The following is a 24,723-nucleotide window of genomic DNA, read 5'->3' on the forward strand; positions in this document are numbered from 1 at the left end:
ACTCAAATCAAATTTAGGGCGAACGGTTAAATACAACTAAAAAACACCCTATTTTAACCTACGACGCCATATCAAGTGAAGGGAGAGTATAATTTTTAGCCAATCTTCGCATGTAAACCTGGTCCATCATCGTTACTAACACCAGAATGCTCAGCTTTCTAGATAAATGCCATTTTTTCCAAAGGGTGTCTTAACCCTTTTTGAAGGATAATTCCACTTAACGTTGGATTATTTAGTAATGTTATTTATTGTAGAGACAATGGAAACAAAAAAATCATGTTACCTTGTTCACAGCCATAGACTTCTACTCTCATTGATATGTGGCTGTGCCAAGTGACCGGTCGGAATCGTATGTAACGCGCCATGATTGGATTTTTTAGTTTGTGATAGATGATTGAATTTTGATCGCTATTTGCAGTAAATTCCTAAATGGGAAAAAAAGAAGACATATAGTGAGAACGAGAATACAAATTTTTGCTGACTGCCTAAAGAATTCATGATCCAAAGCACAAGAAATGAGAGATACAACGAAGAAAATCCACCACATGTTGATAATGTACACACGATATCCAATGAATAAAAACTGAAAGTTTGAATAGGAGATTTGAAAAATGCAGGCAAATGTGACCTTGGTAGGAATGTTTGAATGGGGAACGACAACACTCATCCGGCACCGTCACAACGCTTAGAAGCTTACTACACTGGAAGACGTACTTCAGAAATTGATACAAACAAAAGACAAGGACAAGTTGTTTCCACTGTCGGGTTTGTTTACCTGTTCTGTTTCGTAGACATAGTGAGGATTTCTATTAAAAAAAAGGAAACTAGAAGTCTAGTATTTCCTTCAGAGCACGTTTTGACGAATTGCTTATCATCACATCTTACCTTGTCAACGGTCTGTCCTTGTTCCCTGTAGTATTGGAAGGTAACTCCATCGTTACTGTATTGCAGTTTGTACTTTGTAACCCATTGGTTGACCTGATTCCTTCCTTGTGAAGCTACAGCCGTCACTTTAGTGTAGGGTGCTTGCAGATCAATCTGCAACCATTGATTGTTATCGTTTTTCCTTGCTGACCAGGCACCTTGTTTTATTCCTGACTTTTGGAAGTTTAGTCTTCCCTGGATGGCGGCGTGATTTAGATCCCACTCAGAAGACGCTTGTATTTGCGCATCTTTGATTGCGCCAAATTCCATGCCAAGAGGTTGTTGACATTCTGGTTTTCAAATTGAGATAAAAAGTTGTGATCAGAAACAGTCTTTGAATGTCCACATTCTTTGAAAGTAACAGAGCCACTTCAAGTCGTTAGAAAGTTAGTAATAATGTCACTAGTTTTAAACATATAGACAGCAAATCAATACTGGAAAGCGAACAATTCCGGCTCACGTAATGGAATTAACTTTTGTCTTTACAGTATCTAACTGACTGAGTTGGTTTTTTTATTGGAAAACATGCAGATCATGGAAAGTAAATTAAATTGAAGTTCCTAGATTCAACTATAAAGAAAACGATTTAGAGATCGGACAATTTGCTTACACTCCGTAAAAGGGTTTCACCAAAAAAACATCGTTTGCTTAAGTGCCACCTTCACCGTCATCTTTGCAGCATAATGCACATCTAAGGCACTCTGGAAATTGCACCTGAGTTTCAGTGCAACTCATTTACCTATACGTGGGATGCCATAGGCAGGTCATACTGAAATCCAGCCGTGTTAGCTTCAATCGAAGTTGCATGAGGTTTTTACCCACGTTCTTGTTCTCATCTTAAAAGTTGTTAAGCCATTTTAGGTAAGGTTGCCTCTGAGATTGGTGGCCTCTTAGAATATTTAATTTGGTAAATAAAAGACAGGCGATGTAGTAGCATTTGAAAATGTTTTGACACCTTAACCTTGTCCCCAATCTATTTTATTTAACCTAAGTTTTTACTTTACGAGTTTTTTCATTAACTTGGCCGGCAAAAAGAGCATTCAAAAGGATAAACTCAAATCAAATTTAGGGCGAACGGTTAAATACAACTAAAAAACACCCTATTTTAACCTACGACGCCATATCAAGTGAAGGGAGAGTATAATTTTTAGCCAATCTTCGCATGTAAACCTGGTCCATCATCGTTACTAACACCAGAATGCTCAGCTTTCTAGATAAATGCCATTTTTTCCAAAGGGTGTCTTAACCCTTTTTGAAGGATAATTCCACTTAACGTTGGATTATTTAGTAATGTTATTTATTGTAGAGACAATGGAAACAAAAAAATCATGTTACCTTGTTCACAGCCATAGACTTCTACTCTCATTGATATGTGGCTGTGCCAAGTGACCGGTCGGAATCGTATGTAACGCGCCATGATTGGATTTTTTAGTTTGTGATAGATGATTGAATTTTGATCGCTATTTGCAGTAAATTCCTAAATGGGAAAAAAAGAAGACATATAGTGAGAACGAGAATACAAATTTTTGCTGACTGCCTAAAGAATTCATGATCCAAAGCACAAGAAATGAGAGATACAACGAAGAAAATCCACCACATGTTGATAATGTACACACGATATCCAATGAATAAAAACTGAAAGTTTGAATAGGAGATTTGAAAAATGCAGGCAAATGTGACCTTGGTAGGAATGCTTGAATGGGGAACGACAACACTCATCCGGCACCGTCACAACGCTTAGAAGCTTACTACACTGGAAGACGTACTTCAGAAATTGATACAAACAAAAGACAAGGACAAGTTGTTTCCACTGTCGGGTTTGTTTACCTGTTCTGTTTCGTAGACATAGTGAGGATTTCTATTAAAAAAAGGAAACTAGAAGTCTAGTATTTCCTTCAGAGCACGTTTTGACGAATTGCTTATCATCACATCTTACCTTGTCAACGGTCTGTCCTTGTTCCCTGTAGTATTGGAAGGTAACTCCATCGTTACTGTATTGCAGTTTGTACTTTGTAACCCATTGGTTGACCTGATTCCTTCCTTGTGAAGCTACAGCCGTCACTTTAGTGTAGGGTGCTTGCAGATCAATCTGCAACCATTGATTGTTATCGTTTTTCCTTGCTGACCAGGCACCTTGTTTTATTCCTGACTTTTGGAAGTTTAGTCTTCCCTGGATGGCGGCGTGATTTAGATCCCACTCAGAAGACGCTTGTATTTGCGCATCTTTGATTGCGCCAAATTCCATGCCAAGAGGTTGTTGACATTCTGGTTTTCAAATTGAGATAAAAAGTTGTGATCAGAAACAGTCTTTGAATGTCCACATTCTTTGAAAGTAACAGAGCCACTTCAAGTCGTTAGAAAGTTAGTAATAATGTCACTAGTTTTAAACATATAGACAGCAAATCAATACTGGAAAGCGAACAATTCCGGCTCACGTAATGGAATTAACTTTTGTCTTTACAGTATCTAACTGACTGAGTTGGTTTTTTTATTGGAAAACATGCAGATCATGGAAAGTAAATTAAATTGAAGTTCCTAGATTCAACTATAAAGAAAACGATTTAGAGATCGGACACTTTGCTTACACTCCGTAAAAGGGTTTCACCAAAAAAACATCGTTTGCTTAAGTGCCACCTTCACCGTCATCTTTGCAGCATAATGCACATCTAAGGCACTCTGGAAATTGCACCTGAGTTTCAGTGCAACTCATTTACCTATACGTGGGATGCCATAGGCAGGTCATACTGAAATCCAGCCGTGTTAGCTTCAATCGAAGTTGCATGAGGTTTTTACCCACGTTCTTGTTCTCATCTTAAAAGTTGTTAAGCCATTTTAGGTAAGGTTGCCTCTGAGATTGGTGGCCTCTTAGAATATTTAATTTGGTAAATAAAAGACAGGCGATGTAGTAGCATTTGAAAATGTTTTGACACCTTAACCTTGTCCCCAATCTATTTTATTTAACCTAAGTTTTTACTTTACGAGTTTTTTCATTAACTTGGCCGGCAAAAAGAGCATTCAAAAGGATAAACTCAAATCAAATTTAGGGCGAACGGTTAAATACAACTAAAAAACACCCTATTTTAACCTACGACGCCATATCAAGTGAAGGGAGAGTATAATTTTTAGCCAATCTTCGCATGTAAACCTGGTCCATCATCGTTACTAACACCAGAATGCTCAGCTTTCTACATAAATGCCATTTTTTCCAAAGGGTGTCTTAACCCTTTTTGAAGGATAATTCCACTTAACGTTGGATTATTTAGTAATGTTATTTATTGTAGAGACAATGGAAACAAAAAAATCATGTTACCCTGTTCACAGCCATAGACTTCTACTCTCATTGATATGTGGCTGTGCCAAGTGACCGGTCGGAATCGTATGTAACGCGCCATGATTGGATTTTTTAGTTTGTGATAGATGATTGAATTTTGATCGCTATTTGCAGTAAATTCCTAAATGGGAAAAAAAGAAGACATATAGTGAGAACGAGAATACAAATTTTTGCTGACTGCCTAAAGAATTCATGATCCAAAGCACAAGAAATGAGAGATACAACGAAGAAAATCCACCACATGTTGATAATGTACACACGATATCCAATGAATAAAAACTGAAAGTTTGAATAGGAGATTTGAAAAATGCAGGCAAATGTGACCTTGGTAGGAATGCTTGAATGGGGAACGACAACACTCATCCGGCACCCTCACAACGCTTAGAAGCTTACTACACTGGAAGACGTACTTCAGAAATTGATACAAACAAAAGACAAGGACAAGTTGTTTCCACTGTCGGGTTTGTTTACCTGTTCTGTTTCGTAGACATAGTGAGGATTTCTATTAAAAAAAAGGAAACTAGAAGTCTAGTATTTCCTTCAGAGCACGTTTTGACGAATTGCTTATCATCACATCTTACCTTGTCAACGGTCTGTCCTTGTTCCCTGTAGTATTGGAAGGTAACTCCATCGTTACTGTATTGCAGTTTGTACTTTGTAACCCATTGGTTGACCTGATTCCTTCCTTGTGAAGCTACAGCCGTCACTTTAGTGTAGGGTGCTTGCAGATCAATCTGCAACCATTGATTGTTATCGTTTTTCCTTGCTGACCAGGCACCTTGTTTTATTCCTGACTTTTGGAAGTTTAGTCTTCCCTGGATGGCGGCGTGATTTAGATCCCACTCAGAAGACGCTTGTATTTGCGCATCTTTGATTGCGCCAAATTCCATGCCAAGAGGTTGTTGACATTCTGGTTTTCAAATTGAGATAAAAAGTTGTGATCAGAAACAGTCTTTGAATGTCCACATTCTTTGAAAGTAACAGAGCCACTTCAAGTCGTTAGAAAGTTAGTAATAATGTCACTAGTTTTAAACATATAGACAGCAAATCAATACTGGAAAGCGAACAATTCCGGCTCACGTAATGGAATTAACTTTTGTCTTTACAGTATCTAACTGACTGAGTTGGTTTTTTTATTGGAAAACATGCAGATCATGGAAAGTAAATTAAATTGAAGTTCCTAGATTCAACTATAAAGAAAACGATTTAGAGATCGGACAATTTGCTTACACTCCGTAAAAGGGTTTCACCAAAAAAACATCGTTTGCTTAAGTGCCACCTTCACCGTCATCTTTGCAGCATAATGCACATCTAAGGCACTCTGGAAATTGCACCTGAGTTTCAGTGCAACTCATTTACCTATACGTGGGATGCCATAGGCAGGTCATACTGAAATCCAGCCGTGTTAGCTTCAATCGAAGTTGCATGAGGTTTTTACCCACGTTCTTGTTCTCATCTTAAAAGTTGTTAAGCCATTTTAGGTAAGGTTGCCTCTGAGATTGGTGGCCTCTTAGGTTATTTAATTTGGTAAATAAAAGACAGGCGATGTAGTAGCATTTGAAAATGTTTTGACACCTTAACCTTGTCCCCAATCTATTTTATTTAACCTAAGTTTTTACTTTACGAGTTTTTTCATTAACTTGGCCGATAAAAAGAGCATTCAAAAGGATAAACTCAAATCAAATTTAGGGCGAACGGTTAAATACAACTAAAAAACACCCTATTTTAACCTACGACGCCATATCAAGTGAAGGGAGAGTATAATTTTTAGCCAATCTTCGCATGTAAACCTGGACCATCATCGTTACTAACACCAGAATGCTCAGCTTTCTAGATAAATGCCATTTTTTCCAAAGGCTCTCTTAACCCTTTTTGAAGGATAATTGCACTTAACGTTGGATTATTTAGTAATGTTATTTATTGTAGAGACAATGGAAACAAAAAAATCATGTTACCTTGTTCACAGCCATAGACTTCTACTCTCATTGATATGTGGCTGTGCCAAGTGACCGGTCGGAATCGTATGTAACGCGCCATGATTGGATTTTTTAGTTTGTGATAGATGATTGAATTTTGATCGCTATTTGCAGTAAATTCCTAAATGGGAAAAAAAGAAGACATATAGTGAGAACGAGAATACAAATTTTTGCTGACTGCCTAAAGAATTCATGATCCAAAGCACAAGAAATGAGAGATACAATGAAGAAAATCCACCGCTTGTTGATAATGTACACATGATATCCAAGGAATAAAAACTGAAAGTTTGAATAGGAGATTTGAAAAATGCAGGCAAATGTGACCTTGGTAGGAATGTTTGAATGGGGAACGACAACACTCATCCGGTACCGTCAGAACGCCTAGAAGCTTACTACACTGGAAGACGTACTTCAGAAATTGATACAAAGGACAAGGACAAGTTGTTTCCACTGTCGGGTTTGTTTACCTGTTCTGTTTCGTAGACATAGTGAGGATTTCTATTAAACAAAAGGTAACTAGAAGTCTAGTATTTCCTTCAGAGCACGTTTTGACGACTTGCTTATCATCACATCTTACCTTGTCAACGGTCTGTCCTTGTTCCCTGTAGTATTGGAAGGTAACTCCATCGTTGCTGTATTGCAGTTTGTACTTTGTAACCCATTGGTTGACCTGATTCCTTCCTTGTGAAGCTACAGCCGTCACTTTAGTGTGGGATCCTTGCATATCAATCTGCAACCATTGATTGTTATCGTTTTTCCTTGCTGACCAGGCACCTTGTTTTATTCCTGACTTTTGGAAGTTTAGTCTTCCCTGGATGGCGGCGTGATTTAGATCCCACTCAGAAGACGCTTGTATTTGCGCATCTTTGATTGCACCAAATTCCATGCCAAGAGGTTGTTGACATTCTGGTTTTCAAATTGAGATAAAAAGTTGTGATCAGAAACAGTCTTTGAATGTCCACATTCTTTGAAAGTAATAGTGCCAATTCAAATCGTTAGAAAGTTAGTAATAATATAACTAGTTTTAAACATATAGACAGCAAATCAATACTGGAAAGCGAACAATTCCGGCTCATCTAATGGAATTAACCTTTGTCTTTACAGTATCTAACTGACTGAGTTGGTTTTTTAATTTGGAAAACATGCAGATCATGGAAAGTAAATTAAATTGAAGTTCCTAAATTCAACTATAAAGAGAGCGATTTAGCGATCGAACAATTTGCTTACACTCCGTAAAAGGGTTTCATCAAATAAACATTGTTTGCTTAAGTGCCACCTTTACCGTCAACTTTGCACCATTATGCACATCTAAGGCACTTTGGAAATTGCACCTGAGTTTCAGTGCAACTCATTTACCTATAGGTGGGATGCCATAGACAGGTCATACTGAAATCCAGCCGTGTTAGCTTCAATCGAAGTTGCATGAGGTTGTTACCCACCTGCTTGTTCTCATCTTAAAAGTTATTAAACCTTTTTAGGTAAGGTTATTACTTAGATTGGTGGTCTCTTATGATATTTTATTTGATAAATAAAAGACAGACGATGTAGTAGTATTTGAAAACGTTTTGACACCGTAACCTTGTCAATAATCTATTTTAGTTGACCTAAGTTTTTACTTTACGAGTTTTTTCATTAACTTGGCCGGCACTAAGGGCATTCGAAAAGGGAAAATCAAATCTGAATCAGGGTAAACCGGGAAATATAACGAAAAAGCACCCTATTTTACCCTTCGCCGCCTTATCAAGTGGAGGGAGAGTATAATTTTTAGCCAACCTTCGCATGTAAACCTGGACCATCACCGTTACTGACACCAGAATGCTCAGCTTTCTAGGTAACTGCTGTTTTTCCTAAATTGTCTCTACACCTTTTTTAAAAATATATTTCCACTTAACTTTGGAGAATTTAATAATTTTGTTTATTGTAGAGACGATGGGAAAAAAATCATGTTACCTTGTTCACAGCCATAGACTTCTACTCTCATTGATATATGGCTGTGCCAAGTGACCGGTCGGAATCGTATGTAACGCGCCATGATTGGATTTTTTAGTTTGTGATAGATGATTGAATTTTGATTGCTATTTGCAGTAAATTCCTAAATGGGAAAAAAAGATGACATATAGTGATTAAGACAACGAAAAGTTTTGCTGACTGGCTAAAGAAATCATGATCCAATGCACAAGAAATGAGAGATACGAGGAAGAAACTCCACCGCGTGTTCATAATGTACACATAATATACCATGAATAAAAACTGGAACTTAGAGTAGGATATTTGAAAAATGGAGGAAAAAGTGTCCTTGGTAGGAATGTTTGAATGGGGAATGACAACAACTATCCGGCACCGTCAGAACGCTTGGAAGCTTACTACACTGGAAGACGTACTTCAAAAATTGATACAAAGGGCAACAAAATGTTGTTTTCTTTGTCGCGTTTCTTGACCTGTCTCGTACACGTAGTTGGGATTTATATTAAAATAAATAAAGAAAAAAAACAAAACAAAACAGAAGGCTAGTATTCTCTTAAGAGCACGTTTTGACGAATCGCTTATCATCACATCTTACCTTGTCAACGGTCTGTCCTTGTACCCTGTAGTATCGGAAGGTAACTCCATCGTTACTGTATTGCAGTTTGTACTTTGTAACCCATTGGTTGACCTGATTCCTTCCTTGTGAAGCTACAGCCGTCACGTTAGTGTAGGGTGCTTGCAGATCAATCTGCAACCATTGATTGTTATCGTTTTTCCTTGCTGACCAGGCACCTTGTTTTATTCCTGACTTTTGGAAGTTTAGTCTTCCCTGGATGGCGGCGTGATTTAGATCCCACTCAGAAGACGCTTGTATTTGAGCATCTTTGATTGCACCAAATTCCATGCCAAGAGGTTGTTGACATTCTGGTTTTCAAATTGAGATAAAAAGTTGTGATCAGAAACAGTCTTTGAATGTCCACATTCTTTGAAAGTAACAGAGCTACTTCAAGTCGTTAGAAAGTTAGTAGTAATGTCACTAGTTTTAAATATGTAGACAGCAAATCAATACTGGAAAGCGAACATTTCCGGTTCATTTAATGGAATTAACTTTACTCTTTGTAGTAACTAACTGACTGAGATGGTTATTTAATTTCCAGATCACGGAAAGAAAATTAAATTGAAGTTCCTAGATTCAACTATAAAGAAAACGATTTAAAGATCGAACAATTTGCTTAAACTAACTAAAAGGGTTTCATAAAATAAACATCGCTTGCTTAACTGCCACCTTCACCGTCATCTTTGCGCCATTATGCACATAAAAGGCACTCTGGAAATTGCACCTGACTTTCAGTGTAACTCATTTACCTATACGTGGGATGCCATAGGCAGGTAATCCTGAAATCCAGCCGTGTTAGCTTCAACCGAAGTTGCATGAGGTTGTTACGCACGTGCTTGTTTTCATCTTAAAAGTTATTAAACCTTTTTAGGTAAGGTTACTACTGAGATTGGCGGCATTTTGGATGATTTAATTTGGTAAATAAAAGACCGAAGATGTAGTAGTATTTCAAAACGTTTGCACACCTTAACCTTGTCCATAATCTATATTGTTTAACCTAAGTTTTTACTTTACCAGTTTTTTAATTAGCTTGACCGGCACTAAGGGCATTCAAAAAGGGAAAATCAACTCTGAATCAACTTAAACCGGGAAATATAACAAAAAACCACCCTATTTTACTCTACGCCGCCTTATCAAGTGGAGGGAGAGTATAATTTTTAGCCACTCTTCGCATGTAAACCTGGACCATCACCGTTACTGACACCAGAATGCTCAGCTTTCTAGGTAACTGCTGTTTTTCCTAAATTGTCTCTACACCTTTTTTAAAAATATATTTCCACTTAACTTTGGAGAATTTAATAATTTTGTTTATTGTAGAGACGATGGGAAAAAAATCATGTTACCTTGTTCACAGCCATAGACTTCTACTCTCATTGATATATGGCTGTGCCAAGTGACCGGTCGGAATCGTATGTAACGCGCCATGATTGGATTTTTTAGTTTGTGATAGATGATTGAATTTTGATCGCAATTTGCAGTAAATTCCTAAATGGGAAAAAAACGATGACATATAGTGATTAAGACAACGAAAAGTTTTGCTGACTGGCTAAAGAAATCATGATCCAATGCACAAGAAATGAGAGATACGAGGAAGAAACTCCACCGCGTGTTCATAATGTACACATGATATCCGGCACCGTCAGAACGCTTGGAAGCTTACTACACTGGAAGACGTACTTCAAAAATTGATACAAAGGGCAACAAAATGTTGTTTTCACTGTCGCGTTTCTTGACCTGTCTCGTAGACGTAGTTGGGATTTATATCAAAATAAATAAAGAAAAAAAACAAAACAAAACAGAAGGCTAGTATTCTCTTCAGAGCACGTTTTGACGAATCGCTTATCATCACATCTTACCTTGTCAACGGTCTGTCCTTGTACCCTGTAGTATCGGAAGGTAACTCCATCGTTACTGTATTGCAGTTTGTACTTTGTAACCCATTGGTTGACCTGATTCCTTCCTTGTGAAGCTACAGCCGTCACGTTAGTGTAGGGTGCTTGCAGATCAATCTGCAACCATTGATTGTTATCGTTTTTCCTTGCTGACCAGGCACCTTGTTTTATTCCTGACTTTTGGAAGTTTAGTCTTCCCTGGATGGCGGCGTGATTTAGATCCCACTCAGAAGACGCTTGTATTTGAGCATCTTTGATTGCACCAAATTCCATGCCAAGAGGTTGTTGACATTCTGGTTTTCAAATTGAGATAAAAAGTTGTGATCAGAAACAGTCTTTGAATGTCCACATTCTTTGAAAGTAACAGAGCTACTTCAAGTCGTTAGAAAGTTAGTAGTAATGTCACTAGTTTTAAATATGTAGACAGCAAATCAATACTGGAAAGCGAACATTTCCGGTTCATTTAATGGAATTAACTTTACTCTTTGTAGTAACTAACTGACTGAGATGGTTATTTAATTTCCAGATCACGGAAAGAAAATTAAATTGAAGTTCCTAGATTCAACTATAAAGAAAACGATTTAAAGATCGAACAATTTGCTTAAACTAACTAAAAGGGTTTCATAAAATAAACATCGCTTGCTTAACTGCCACCTTCACCGTCATCTTTGCGCCATTATGCACATAAAAGGCACTCTGGAAATTGCACCTGACTTTCAGTGTAACTCATTTACCTATACGTGGGATGCCATAGGCAGGTAATCCTGAAATCCAGCCGTGTTAGCTTCAACCGAAGTTGCATGAGGTTGTTACCCACGTGCTTGTTCTCATCTTAAAAGTTATTACACCTTTTTAGATAAGGTTACTACTGAGATTGGCGGCATCTTTGATGATTTGATTTGGTAAATAAAAGACAGGTGATGTACTAGTATTTCAAAACGTTTGCACACCTTAACCTTGTCCATAATCTATATTATTTAACCTAAGTTTTTACTTTACGAGTTTTTCATTAGCTTGGCCGGCACTAAGGGCATTCAAAAAGGGAAAATCAAATCTGAATCAGGGTAAACCGGGAAATATAACGAAAAAGCACCCTATTTTACTCTACGCCGCCTTATCAAGTGGAGGGAGAGTATAATTTTTAGCCAACCTTCGCATGTAAACCTGGACCATCACCGTTACTGACACCAGAATGCTCAGCTTTCTAGGTAACTGCTGTTTTTCCTAAATTGTCTCTACACCTTTTTTAAAAATATATTTCCACTTAACTTTGGAGAATTTAATAATTTTGTTTATTGTAGAGACGATGGGAAAAAAATCATGTTACCTTGTTCACAGCCATAGACTTCTACTCTCATTGATATATGGCTGTGCCAAGTGACCGGTCGGAATCGTATGTAACGCGCCATGATTGGATTTTTTAGTTTGTGATAGATGATTGAATTTTGATCGCAATTTGCAGTAAATTCCTGAATGGGAAAAAAAGATGACATTTAGTGATTAAGACAACGAAATGTTTTGCTGACTGGCTAAAGAAATCATGATCCAATGCACAAGAAATGAGAGATACGAGGAAGAAACTCCACCGCGTGTTCATAATGTACACATGATATCCGGCACCGTCAGAACGCTTGGAAGCTTACTACACTGGAAGACGTACTTCAAAAATTGATACAAAGGGCAACAAAATGTTGTTTTCACTGTCGCGTTTCTTGACCTGTCTCGTAGACGTAGTTGGGATTTATATCAAAATAAATAAAGAAAAAAAACAAAACAAAACAGAAGGCTAGTATTCTCTTCAGAGCACGTTTTGACGAATCGCTTATCATCACATCTTACCTTGTCAACGGTCTGTCCTTGTACCCTGTAGTATCGGAAGGTAACTCCATCGTTATTGTATTGCAGTTTGTACTTTGTTACCCATTGGTTGACCTGATTCCTTCCTTGTGAAGCTACAGCCGTCACGTTAGTGTAGGGTGCTTGCAGATCAATCTGCAACCATTGATTGTTATCGTTTTTCCTTGCTGACCAGGCACCTTGTTTTATTCCTGACTTTTGGAAGTTTAGTCTTCCCTGGATGGCGGCGTGATTTAGATCCCACTCAGAAGACGCTTGTATTTGAGCATCTTTGATTGCACCAAATTCCATGCCAAGAGGTTGTTGACATTCTGGTTTTCAAATTGAGATAAAAAGTTGTGATCAGAAACAGTCTTTGAATGTCCACATTCTTTGAAAGTAACAGAGCTACTTCAAGTCGTTAGAAAGTTAGTAGTAATGTCACTAGTTTTAAATATGTAGACAGCAAATCAATACTGGAAAGCGAACATTTCCGGTTCATTTAATGGAATTAACTTTACTCTTTGTAGTAACTAACTGACTGAGATGGTTATTTAATTTCCAGATCACGGAAAGAAAATTAAATTGAAGTTCCTAGATTCAACTATAAAGAAAACGATTTAAAGATCGAACAATTTGCTTAAACTAACTAAAAGGGTTTCATAAAATAAACATCGCTTGCTTAACTGCCACCTTCACCGTCATCTTTGCGCCATTATGCACATAAAAGGCACTCTGGAAATTGCACCTGACTTTCAGTGTAACTCATTTACCTATACGTGGGATGCCATAGGCAGGTAATCCTGAAATCCAGCCGTGTTAGCTTCAACCGAAGTTGCATGAGGTTGTTACCCACGTGCTTGTTCTCATCTTAAAAGTTATTACACCTTTTTAGATAAGGTTACTACTGAGATTGGCGGCATCTTTGATGATTTGATTTGGTAAATAAAAGACAGGTGATGTACTAGTATTTGAAAACGTTTTGACACCTTAACCTTGTCCATAATCTATATTATTTAACCTAAGTTTTTACTTTACGAGTTTTTCATTAGCTTGGCCGGCAATACGGGCATTCAAAAAGGGAAAATCAAATCTGAATCAGGGTAAACCGAGAAATATAACGAAAGAGCACCCTATTTTACCTTACGACGCCTTATGAAGTGGAGGGAGAGTATAATTTTTAGCCAATCTTCGCGTGTAAACCTGGACCATCACCGTTACTGACACCAGAATGCTCAGCTTTCCAAATAAATTCTGTTTTTCCTAAATTGTCTCTACACCTTTTTTTTAAATATATTTCCACTTAACTTTAGAGAATTTAATAATTTTGTTTATTGTAGAGACGATGGGAAAAAAATCATGTTACCTTGCTCACAGCCATAGACTTCTACTCTCATTGATATGTGGCTGTGCCAAGTGACCGGTCGGAATCGTATGTAACGCGCCGCGATTGGATTTTTTAGTTTGTGATAGATGATTGAATTTTGGTCGCTATTTGCAGTAAATTCCTAAATGGAAAACAAAGATGACATATAGTGATTAAGACAACGAAAATTTTTGCTGACTGGCTAAGGAATTCATGATGCAAAGCACAAGAAATGAGAGATACAAGGAAGAAAAGTCCACCACGTTTTGATAATGTACACAAGATATCCAATCAATAAAAACTGGAAGTTTAAGTAGGAGATTTGAAAAATGGAGGAAAAAGTGTCCTTGGTAGGAATGTTTGAATGGGGAATGACAACATCTATCCGGCACCGTAACGCTTGGAAGCTTACTACACTGGAAGACATACTTCTAAAATTGATACAAAGGGCAGCAAAATGTTGTTTTAACTGTCGCGTTTCTTGACGTGTCTCGTACACGTTGGGATTTATATTAAAATAAATGAAGAAAAAAAAAAAAAAAACATAAGACTAGTATTCTCTTCAGAGCACGTTTTGACGAATCGCTCATCATCACATCTTACCTTGTCAACGGTCTGTCCTTGTTCCCTGTAGTATCGGAAGGTAACTCCATCGTTACTGTATTGCAGTTTGTACTTTGTAACCCATTGGTTGACTTGATTCCTTCCTTGTGAAGCTACAGCCGTCACTTTAGTGTAGGATGCTTGCAGATCAATCTGCAACCATTGATTCTTATCGTTTTTCCTTGCTGACCAGGCACCTTGTTTTATTCCTGACTTTTGGAAGTTTAGTCTTCCCTGGATGGCGGCGTGATTTAGATCCCACTCAGAAGACGCTTGTATTTGCGCATCTTTGATTGCGCCAATTTCCATGCCAAGTGGTTGTTGACATTCTGGTTTTCAAATTGAAATAAAAAGTTGTGGTCAGAAACAAGTCTTTGCATGTCCTGATTCTTTGAAAGAAACAGAGCTACTTCAAGTCGTTAGAAAGTTAGTCATAATGTAATTAGTTTTAAACATATAGACAGCAAATCAATACTGGAAATCGAACAATTCCGGCTCATCTAGTGGAATTAATCTTTGTCTTTACAGTATCTAACTGACTCAGTTGGTTTTTTAATTTGGAAAACATGCAGATCATGGAAAGTAAATTAAATAGAAGTTTCTAAATTTAACTATAAAGAAAGCGATTTAGAGATCGAAAAATTTGCTTACACTCCGTAAAAGGGTTTCATCAAATAAACATTGTTTGCTTAAGTGCCACCTTCACCGTCATCTTTGCACCATTATGCACATCTAAGGCACTTTGGAATTTGCACCTGAGTTTCAGTGCAACTCATTTACCTATACGTGGGATGCCATAGACAGGTCATACTGAAACCTAGCCGTGTTAGCTTCAATCGAAGTTGCATGAGGTTGTTACCCACCTGCTTGTTCTCATCTTAAAAGTTATTAAGCCTTTTTAGGTAAGGTTACTACTTAGATTGGTGGTCTCTTATGTTATTTTATTTGGTAAATAAAAGACAGACGATGTAGTAGTATTTGAAAACGTTTTGACACCTTAACCTTGTCAATAATCTATTTTAGTTAACTTAAGTTTTTACTTTACGAGTTTTTTCATTAACTTGGCTGGCACTAAGGGCATTCAGAAAGATAAACTGAACTCAGATTTAGGGCGAACGGTTAAATACAACGAAAAAACACCCTATGAAGCAGGGACCACAAATGGCAATGCGGATGCATTGAGTCGACTCCCCTTGTCCAAGATGCCAGAGTCTGTTCCTGTACCTGGAGAGACAGTTTTGCTCTTAGAACATCTGGACCACACTCCAATCAACTCACGCCATATCCAAGAATGGACAAGGCGCGATCCTGTGCTCTCAAAAGTGCACCAGTTTACACTTAATGGATGGCCACACAACTGCCAGGATGTGCAGTTACACCCGTATTTCAGCCGGAAAGCAGAATTAACCCTAGAAAGTGTTCTATGGGGAAACAGGGTTATAGTACCACCTCAAGGACGAGCAAAAGTCATAGCCGAGCTTCACGAAGCCCATCCGGGCATATCAAGGATGAAAGCCCTTGCACGTGGCTATGTGGGGTGGCCAAACATGGATCGTGAGTTAGAGGAAGCAGTAAAAAGGTGTCAGCAATGCCAACTACACCAGAAGGTCCAAGCAGAAGCGCCACTTCATCCATGGGAGTGGCCCGGTCAACCCTGGGCAAGGGTACACATTGATTATGCAGGGCCACTTAAGGGTCACATGTATTCAGTGGTGATCGATGCACATTCCAAGTGGATGGATGTCCACCTAATGCGCAGTACAACATCAGCCGCTACCATAGCGAAGTTGAGAGAAATCTTCGCGACCCATGGTCTCCCGGAAACCATCGTCAGCGACAACGGTCCCAATTTCACAAGTGCTGAATTCGAGAATTTTCTCTCAAAGAATAGTGTCAAACACACCAAAGTATCGCCATACCATCCAGCTTCGAATGGACAGGCGGAGCGAGCAGTTAGAGCTTTCAAAGAAGGGATAGAGAAGATGGAAGAGGGAACCATACAAGACAAGTTGTCACGTTTTCTGCTCAAGTACAGAACAACACCACACACAACAACAGGGGTTACACCAGCAGAGCTGCTGATGAAGAGGAAGCTGAGAACTAAGCTTGACCTCCTAGTACCCAACACTGCAAGGCTGGTGAGACAGAAGCAAGAACATCAAAAACAGACCCACGACCACCACACCAAACATAGGGACTTTGAAGCCAATGATCCTGTGTTCATAAAGGACTTCAGTTCCCCCAAGTCCTGGCAAAAAGGTACTGTGGTGCAGACGACGGGCCCAGTCTCAGCCCTAGTCCTAGTCGAATTACTGGATGGTCGAGTTGTTCGACGACATCAGGACCACATGCAGAGGAGCCACAGCACAGACCCAGCAAAGTCTAATCCTGAAATTGTGGTACCAGGAGTGGTGCCGGGGACAGATTGCACAACAGACGCAACCCAACCGAGTGGCCCACCCAAGCCAGTCGTGAGTTCAACTGATGCACAAGAGGCTAAACCATCACGCCCGGTTCGTGACCGACGTTTACCCGAACGTTTCAAAGATTATGAACTGTAAAACTTATGTGACATTGCTTTTGAACATTGATTAGCGATCTGCAAGAATCATTGCGTGACAGACATTGTGTGAAAAACACTAGATTGACTTTATTATGCTTCTATACAGTGTTTCTTTTTTTTTAGAATAGCAAAGATCTTAAGGGGGAGGAATGTTATAATTTAGTCACGTGCGGAGTCACGTTGCCAGTAATTGGATATGTATGTTGTGTAATGCAGGATTTCATTTTCATTCTTTTTCGTGATCATTAAAATCATATAGCTACATTATTCGCTTCACCCTAGTTTATTACACTCCCAAAACGTATTGAATCATGGGATTTGGAAAATAGTCTATAACAAAAATAAAACACGTTAAAAACCAAAACCGTGACGTGATTTGCTTTTCGTTGAAAAACAGACTTAAAGAACATTTCACTTTCAACTTTTACTTTTGAAAAGCTTATTTCTTCTTTATCTAAAAGTATAAATTTGAAAATTGTACAAAGCGTTTATCAGATTTGCCATAGTATTAGGTCACGCGTTTTTGAATTACATGTCTTCTCCTACACTCTTCTTGTGCTCACCATAAAGAATCGAGAAAAGACTAACCGTAGAGGGATGGCATGCCACAATGGCGGCAGATTTGATCGCTTTAATCATTGAATTGGTTACTAAAGAGTAATTCTTTCAAGCCGCATGATTGCTGAGCTTACGTGATGATAATGTAGATTCGGGTCAGAAATTAGAAAAAAAGGTCATGGCTCATACGCACTTTAAGGTCGTTTTAATGAAGCAGTGACGCATGAGAAGTTCAATTAACTTACCATGGAGAGAGTGGTCCAACTCTGCCGTCATTAAGACGGTAAACAGGAAAAGAACTATTTTCATCCTTGCAACACTGGGTCTAACCTGTAAAGGGAAAATAATTTACTTTAACTAAACCCTTGTAAGTTTGCTTTAATTAAAGTAGGCTACGCTGTAAAAGAGACTGAAAATAAGGGTTTCTTTCAATCCTAATCCAGCGTGCAGGATTTTGGAACTACACACACTGTCTGAAACGACCTGTGATTAAGTCATCAAAAATATCATATTTTTTTGCACCACACATTCCTTGATTTGACGTGAACATTTTAATTTATTATAAGCTTAATTAAAACAACGCTGTGTAGGAATTTTCAGCAAATAAGTTAAAATCTTGCTTAACCTCTACTTTATCCGATAGGATTGAAAAATTTCAAGTCGCCAGCAGTGAGCTCACTTTCTGCCTCGGTCTCCCCTCTCCTTCCACTTCTGAGTCAATTGAAGTGGATTTCAGTTCACCACTAAGTGTCGGGTAGAGTTGTACAAGGTATATGTCACTCACGGTAGCCACTTAACCCCATTCACCCATAAAGCGCAGGCCGCAATTTAGGAGTATTAAAATCGTCTGGCGTTATACAGAGTAAAATCTGAAAATCTTACTCTCAGGAGGGAAGGGGTTAAACATTTGGGCGAAGATAGCAAAATGGGCCAAGTAGGAAAGGCAATAAGTGTTATAGCGTCACATTGACAATAGAACTTCAAGAAGACTTTAAAAGAAAGACTGCAGAGTACTTCCATCTTTTACACCGTATTCACAATGAAACGATTATTTTTTTTTCATTTACTTAGACACCTTCTCCTTTTCCCTCTTAGATGAAAGCGAACTATGTTAAAAAAATAGTACCAGCCAAGCACAGGTACGCCTACTTCTTGCACGCCGAGTTGGGGGTCAGGATTCATATTACATCAAGCGGTTGTAACACTGAAGCGTGTCTTTCAGAGCTACTTTCAAAGGAGAAGTGACATCACTGTTCTTTGATTTCGGAACCAGGGTCGCATTTGTTTCGAGATTTTATCTCTGAATACTCTAGGAAATTGCCCGCGCACTCTCGGGTATGGAAGCTGATAACTCTCAGAGGATTTCCGCGCACTGTGCACACAATTTTACAGTTTCATCTTGCACAGGACATTCCATTACATATGGTATCAGGAGTACACAACGGGGCCGCTCCACAAAAAAACCGCTCTGCAAGCAAAAATCGAGCTGGCTGGGAAGTCAAACCTTTTATATTTAACTTGCTGGGAATTTTTAAAACGCCTTTTTCTTGCTCGGAATATATTCACTAACAATGGCTCTGGCTGGTAAAAAACCTCCCGAGTTGTCCTGGCAACCAGATTTCACACATGTTAACGCCTGCCGTCACACCGAACTTCGATGTCACAAGATTTCCATCAGCAGGACAGTATTAATTTGTCTGTGCGATACCGCAAAGCATAACTCGCGCTACGAGTTCCTGGCAATATAGAACTTTGTACTTTCACGCCTTTTTTTGTTAAAAACATTGACCCGACATATGTAGCCCCAAAAAGCCAAGGACATTAGGCGGTGTCTGTTGGACGTATTTTCCAATCAGTCGACTGTGGCGAACAATCTAGAGGTAAGCAAATGTTACGTTAAACGTCAGAATCAAACGCTAAAATTATCCTCCGGTAAACCTGGTTGTAGACGTGTTTTGGAAGGTTTCTAAATTGGCGTTGCAAAACCTGTGGATTGCTTCATGTGATGATGCTGTAGAAATCATTCAGTATGATATTCAATTCAATGTGATTTTAAATGGGCTAGCCCTTTTGATTGAGTATTATAAATTTTAAATTTTTAGGTTGTAAAATACTAAATTCCAAGTCCGAAAGGACGAGAGCTGCGTGTATTTGTTAATTCAAATTCATCTGGAGATACAAGTATCTCGATGTCCTAAATTTCCGTCACCTGCTTATTTTATTTATTTCGCAGCACCTTGAAACGCCTTCGACCTTTTCTGGAAACTGTCAAACCCTGCTCATAGACAGGACGAAGGTATGATGAATTCAACAATGTTTTACGTCTTAACACGATGCTATGACTAATTGTTGTATTGCAATTTGGTTGACCTAGCATTAGTGCTGATGGCCACAATCAGTCTGTACAGGGGTATTTAAAAACGATTGCTTGGCATTAGGTAGCATCTTCCAGACTGCATAAATTCTATATGAAGTTATTTTAAAACAGCTAGGAGACCGCGGTGTTAGAGCGATACCGCATAAATAGCCACGGGGCCCGCGACTTCTGTTTTAAAAAAGTTTAATTGTACAGCTCATTCCGTTAGACAGCGATACATTTCCTATGTACGTGATCTGGTTGATCTTTGTTATGATTTGATGACCACACAAACTTTGCAGTCATTCCGGGAAGACTTTTTTAAGATTTTTTAGATTTTTTTAAGCGATATTTTGCACGACATATGATTTCTCTCTTAAACTTTACAGCACTGACTGTGCCAAAAAATATAAGCACTAATCGAATTTTTGAAAAAATGTGCTTTTGCAAAAGGAAACCTGATTACTTACATTGTCGGAATGAAAATAAACTAGAACGCAATGAGGGACATTCAACGCGAAACTTGGTTGAAATATCTGTTCATGAGTGTCAACAGTCTAAGATTTTTGGATTTTGCGTTGCCGCAAAATTAAAAGCAGTACATTTCTTCAATGACAAATCAAATTAGCGATTCACAACCAGGGAAAAAGAGTCCCTTGTGTCTTCGCACATTTTGACGGTCAAGAAGGAAGAAAGAAATTCTGCCCCTTGAATTATTTCACGCATGCACCTCATATATAACTTCCCTGCCCATAAGAGGTATGACTTTTTTTAGGTTTACCGAAGGAACGGCACGATATCTTAGTACTTCATCTGCTCAAAAGGGCGTTCACTCGGACCTGGAAAAACCCTTAACCATCTTCGTGTACAGATAATAGCTAAATTCAAAGGTGTTTGTTTTTATTAGTTTTTTTTAGGGTAGAGAAGGTCTTAGCCCAATAGGAAGATTTAAGAATTGAGAAAATCAGCGTGAAATTCCGTTCTACTGCCGGAATATATTGTATATTTATCTACTCTGTGTAACAATACAACAGTTCAATTTCTCTTCTACGCGGTGGACATCTGTTGCCTTCGCCATGCACTGAATTTGTATCTTATGAGCCTTTGCGGGTCTTCTGGAATCCCCTCGACTCCATTTCGACTCTTCCAATACATAGTTAAATTAGAATGGAACGAAAATCCATCAATGCACATGTCTCGTTGTAGGTAAATTTGAATCATGAGTCGGAATATCTTTACAATGTGTTTATCGTTTATTACCATTTGGTATCCCAGACAGTGTTGCTATCCGTTAGTGGCACGAGCAGGAGGGAGTTACTGGCATTAAGTGTTGCTCTGACTTAATCGCCCTGTTTCACCTCAATACACTTTGAGTCTGAAATTGCGAGTATTTCGTTCCAACTTGTACGTCTTTCCCCTGACAAGGTCCTGTCCCGCGCCATAAAAACACATACCAACTGGTCTTACTCTTTTTCCAGGGATGGCGTTTACTTCCTCCTTGATATTTACTTGAACATGCTCAGGTGAATACTGCATTTTGGCTCGATCGTCTGAGTATGCTCAACTGTATCGTTGAACATGAGGATAAAAACGGCTCGCTCGGTCTGTTCTTATTGCATGCGAAACGTATGTGATAATATTCACAGCATGCGCCGCTACTTACTTCCCCCCCATAAAAAAGGGATTTCAAAAAACAGAAAAAGCGTGTTTGTGTTTTTGCAAGTAGAGTCCGAAAGAGGTTACTTTTATTTTCGTCCTCAGCGCTTCTCTCGCTCGCCAGCTGTTTGCTGAATTTTCTTGGGTAAAACATTCCTCTTCTCCCAGGGTACCGCTCTGATTGATTTTGCCGTCGGAAATGAAAATTAATTAAAACTTTCAACAATGAAACTGACCAGAGTGCACTTCAAGAAACATCTCGCATCCAAAATAAGATCGGAAGGAAAAGTTTTGTTTGTTTGAATGCACAGTCGGCGATTGAGACAAAGGGTTGGTTTCAATTTTAAAACCCTGTGGCCGTGTTTAACGAAAGCTTTTTCAGGTCGCTCAGCGAGTAGTAACCACAAGTTGCTTGCTTGTTCCATTGTCAGTGTGCTACATAATTACATTTGCATCTGGTTCCTGGTTTGATCGAATCACTACCTATAACTCAATGGAGAATTAACCGCTGTTCTGGGGAATAATGAGTTAAAATAATCCCGTTGTCACATACAGGAAAGGAAGATCCGTACGACATGCGCTTGTGATGGCTAAACGATCCCTTGAATGAAGACTAACGAAGACGAATTATCACGGAGATGTCTCTCTGCACTTCTTGCTACCCTCAATAATTAGGAATTAGCTGTAAATGAGCAAAACGAAGAGATAAATGAAGGAAATTATTTCCGACGAACCTACAGTGTAGAAGGGTGCACTTGTATCCAAAAAAAATGTTTTTTGTCGGGTTCAATAAACAGTGTATGTCGCAAATTGTGAATTGGACTGTCGCAGACAGACATTTCCAGAAACGTTCAAAGAAATGTCACGCTTTTAGTGTGAGTTACACTGGTCAATTAAAACATGAAAAATTCCTCAATTCTTCTCGACATGGATCTGCGGAACAATCCACAGTTCTGTAAATTGCTTTATTGACAATCTCCACGGTTTTCGACATCAGCACCTACACCGCTTATCAAAATAATCGAAGGTTTTAGGAAGACTTATTACCAGGTCTGAAGCATTAATATTATATTTTGAGCTGTCAGATGTTTTGTTTACAGGTTTTATATGTCTTGGCCGCTGTCCAAGGTGTCACAGCAAGAATGGGATGACGTTTGTAGTGATTAATCAGTGTATATAACAATTACTTTTGATACACTCTGTTTTTTTTTTAACAACCTTTCTTATAAGAACGTTGAAGCTAAGATTAACCAAATTTAGCCAGAGTTGGTTGGCGCGACATCTTGCACGTGGCATCAGAGCAAGTCGCGCAAAGTATGTGACAAGCAACTTGATAATAAGCAAGCTCTTTGATGGGTTTCCTGGTCACGTCCGCATTAATTAAGGAGATATAACAAATTTCAGTCTAAGCTCCAAAATTAGACGTACTTATATATAAAAAAAGAATGTATGTCAATTGAAACGATTTGCTATCAATTGAACTCGTCCCGGCTACTTTGCTGCGAGACTTTCTACCAGTTCCGTTTGAACTTACAGTGACCACCTGTGGACCTAAGCTCGGTGTTTTTTAATGATAGAGAAGATCACGTAGAATTTCCTTCCGTCAACCATGTTACTGAAAGTGATCCGGCAAGTTCGAAGATAAATTACGGATTATGAATGAAATGAAATAAGCTTCGCACTTACTGAAGTGAAATAACTCTATTCGCTCTTTTCTTAGACATTGCCAGATAATTCGAGATGCAGGACTGCAATGTACAAATTGCCTAATTATTTTATCCTCGTTGCCGTGGTTGCCGACGCCAACTAATGTGAGCCCTGCTTGCATCCGGTCTTGACGACCACACCTCCAGTGAGAGACACAATAATTGCGATTTGTATTATTCAGTTTCGCTCATCAATTAGAAGTCGAAATGCTCTTTTCTTAGACGTTGCCAGATAATTCGAGATGCAGGACTGCAATGTACAAATTGTCTAATTATTTTGTCCTCGTTGCCGTGGTTGCCGACGCCAACTTATGTGAGCCCTGCTTGCATCCGGTCTTGACGACCACACCTCCAGTGAGAGACACAATAATTGCAGTTTGTATTATTCAGTTTCGTTCATCAATTAGAGGTCGAAAGGTTCTTTTCTTAGACATTGCCGGATACTTGGAGATGCAGGACTCCAATGTACAAATTGCCTAATTATTTTGTCCTCGTTGCCGTGGTTGCCGACGCCAACTAATGTGAGCCCTGCTTGCATCCGGTCTTGACGACCACACCTCCAGTGAGAGACACAATAATTGCGATTTGTATTATTCAGTTTCGCTCATCAATTAGAAGTCGAAATGCTCTTTTCTTAGACGTTGCCAGATAATTCGAGATGCGGGACTGCAATGTACAAATTGCCTAATTATTTTGTCCTCGTTGCCGTGGTTGCCGACGCCAACTAATGTGAGCCCTGCTTGCATCCGGTCTTGACGACCACACCTCCAGTGAGAGACAATAATTGCGATTTGTATTATTCAGTTTCGCTCATCAATTAGAAGTCGAAATGCTCTTTTCTTAGACGTTGCCAGATAATTTGAGATAAACAAATCGCCAGTGTGAAATAACAATTGCCGTTTGTTAGCCCTTTGTCCGTTTCTCAGTTGTGTTTGACGAAAAGTTGTTGGCAATTTACATATGTAATTCTTTTTTCACATCAAAGCACTTCACGATGCTCTCCGCCACGTTTTTTTTTTTAGTTTTCATAGTACAGTTTTGCTTTTGACGGATTGCATTGTAGTATTGAACAATGATATTTAGTTGAAGTTGCGTTTTACATCAAGTATTTATTGATGTGTCTGATTTCAACAGCATTGTTCTGAAGTCAACCATTGCCTAACACATGAACCTAACACTGGTGAATATTTCTTTTTTAGGTATTCAAAAGCGAGTGGTGGGTGGGTATTTTTGAAACAGCAATAGGGATACTCAACGTATGCATTTAATTTTTGCTATCTTTAGAGAAATTTGTTTTAACATATGCAGATTCTCCTAAGAGTGATCGAAATGATAGACACATTGGTTTAAGCCTCGTAATAGAAACTCAAAACAT

At 38.7% G+C, this 24,723-nt stretch overlaps 1 protein-coding gene across 1 annotated transcript in view; it reads right to left on the minus strand.

The window, feature by feature from the left end:
- Positions 1-24,723, minus strand: part of LOC138024427 (uncharacterized) — a 308,112-nt gene that overhangs the window by 13,974 nt on the left and 269,415 nt on the right. The window contains 16 exon segments of the mRNA XM_068871629.1: positions 284-425; positions 886-1,214; positions 2,260-2,401; positions 2,861-3,189; positions 4,235-4,376; positions 4,837-5,165; positions 6,211-6,352; positions 6,809-7,137; positions 8,182-8,323; positions 8,792-9,120; positions 10,156-10,297; positions 10,669-10,997; positions 12,032-12,173; positions 12,544-12,872; positions 13,907-14,048; positions 14,510-14,838. Coding sequence (XP_068727730.1) covers positions 284-425; positions 886-1,214; positions 2,260-2,401; positions 2,861-3,189; positions 4,235-4,376; positions 4,837-5,165; positions 6,211-6,352; positions 6,809-7,137; positions 8,182-8,323; positions 8,792-9,120; positions 10,156-10,297; positions 10,669-10,997; positions 12,032-12,173; positions 12,544-12,872; positions 13,907-14,048; positions 14,510-14,838 — 3,768 coding nt within the window.

Source organism: Montipora capricornis, chromosome 11 (genome assembly GCF_036669925.1).
Source record: "Montipora capricornis isolate CH-2021 chromosome 11, ASM3666992v2, whole genome shotgun sequence".
NCBI lineage: Eukaryota > Metazoa > Cnidaria > Anthozoa > Scleractinia > Acroporidae > Montipora > Montipora capricornis.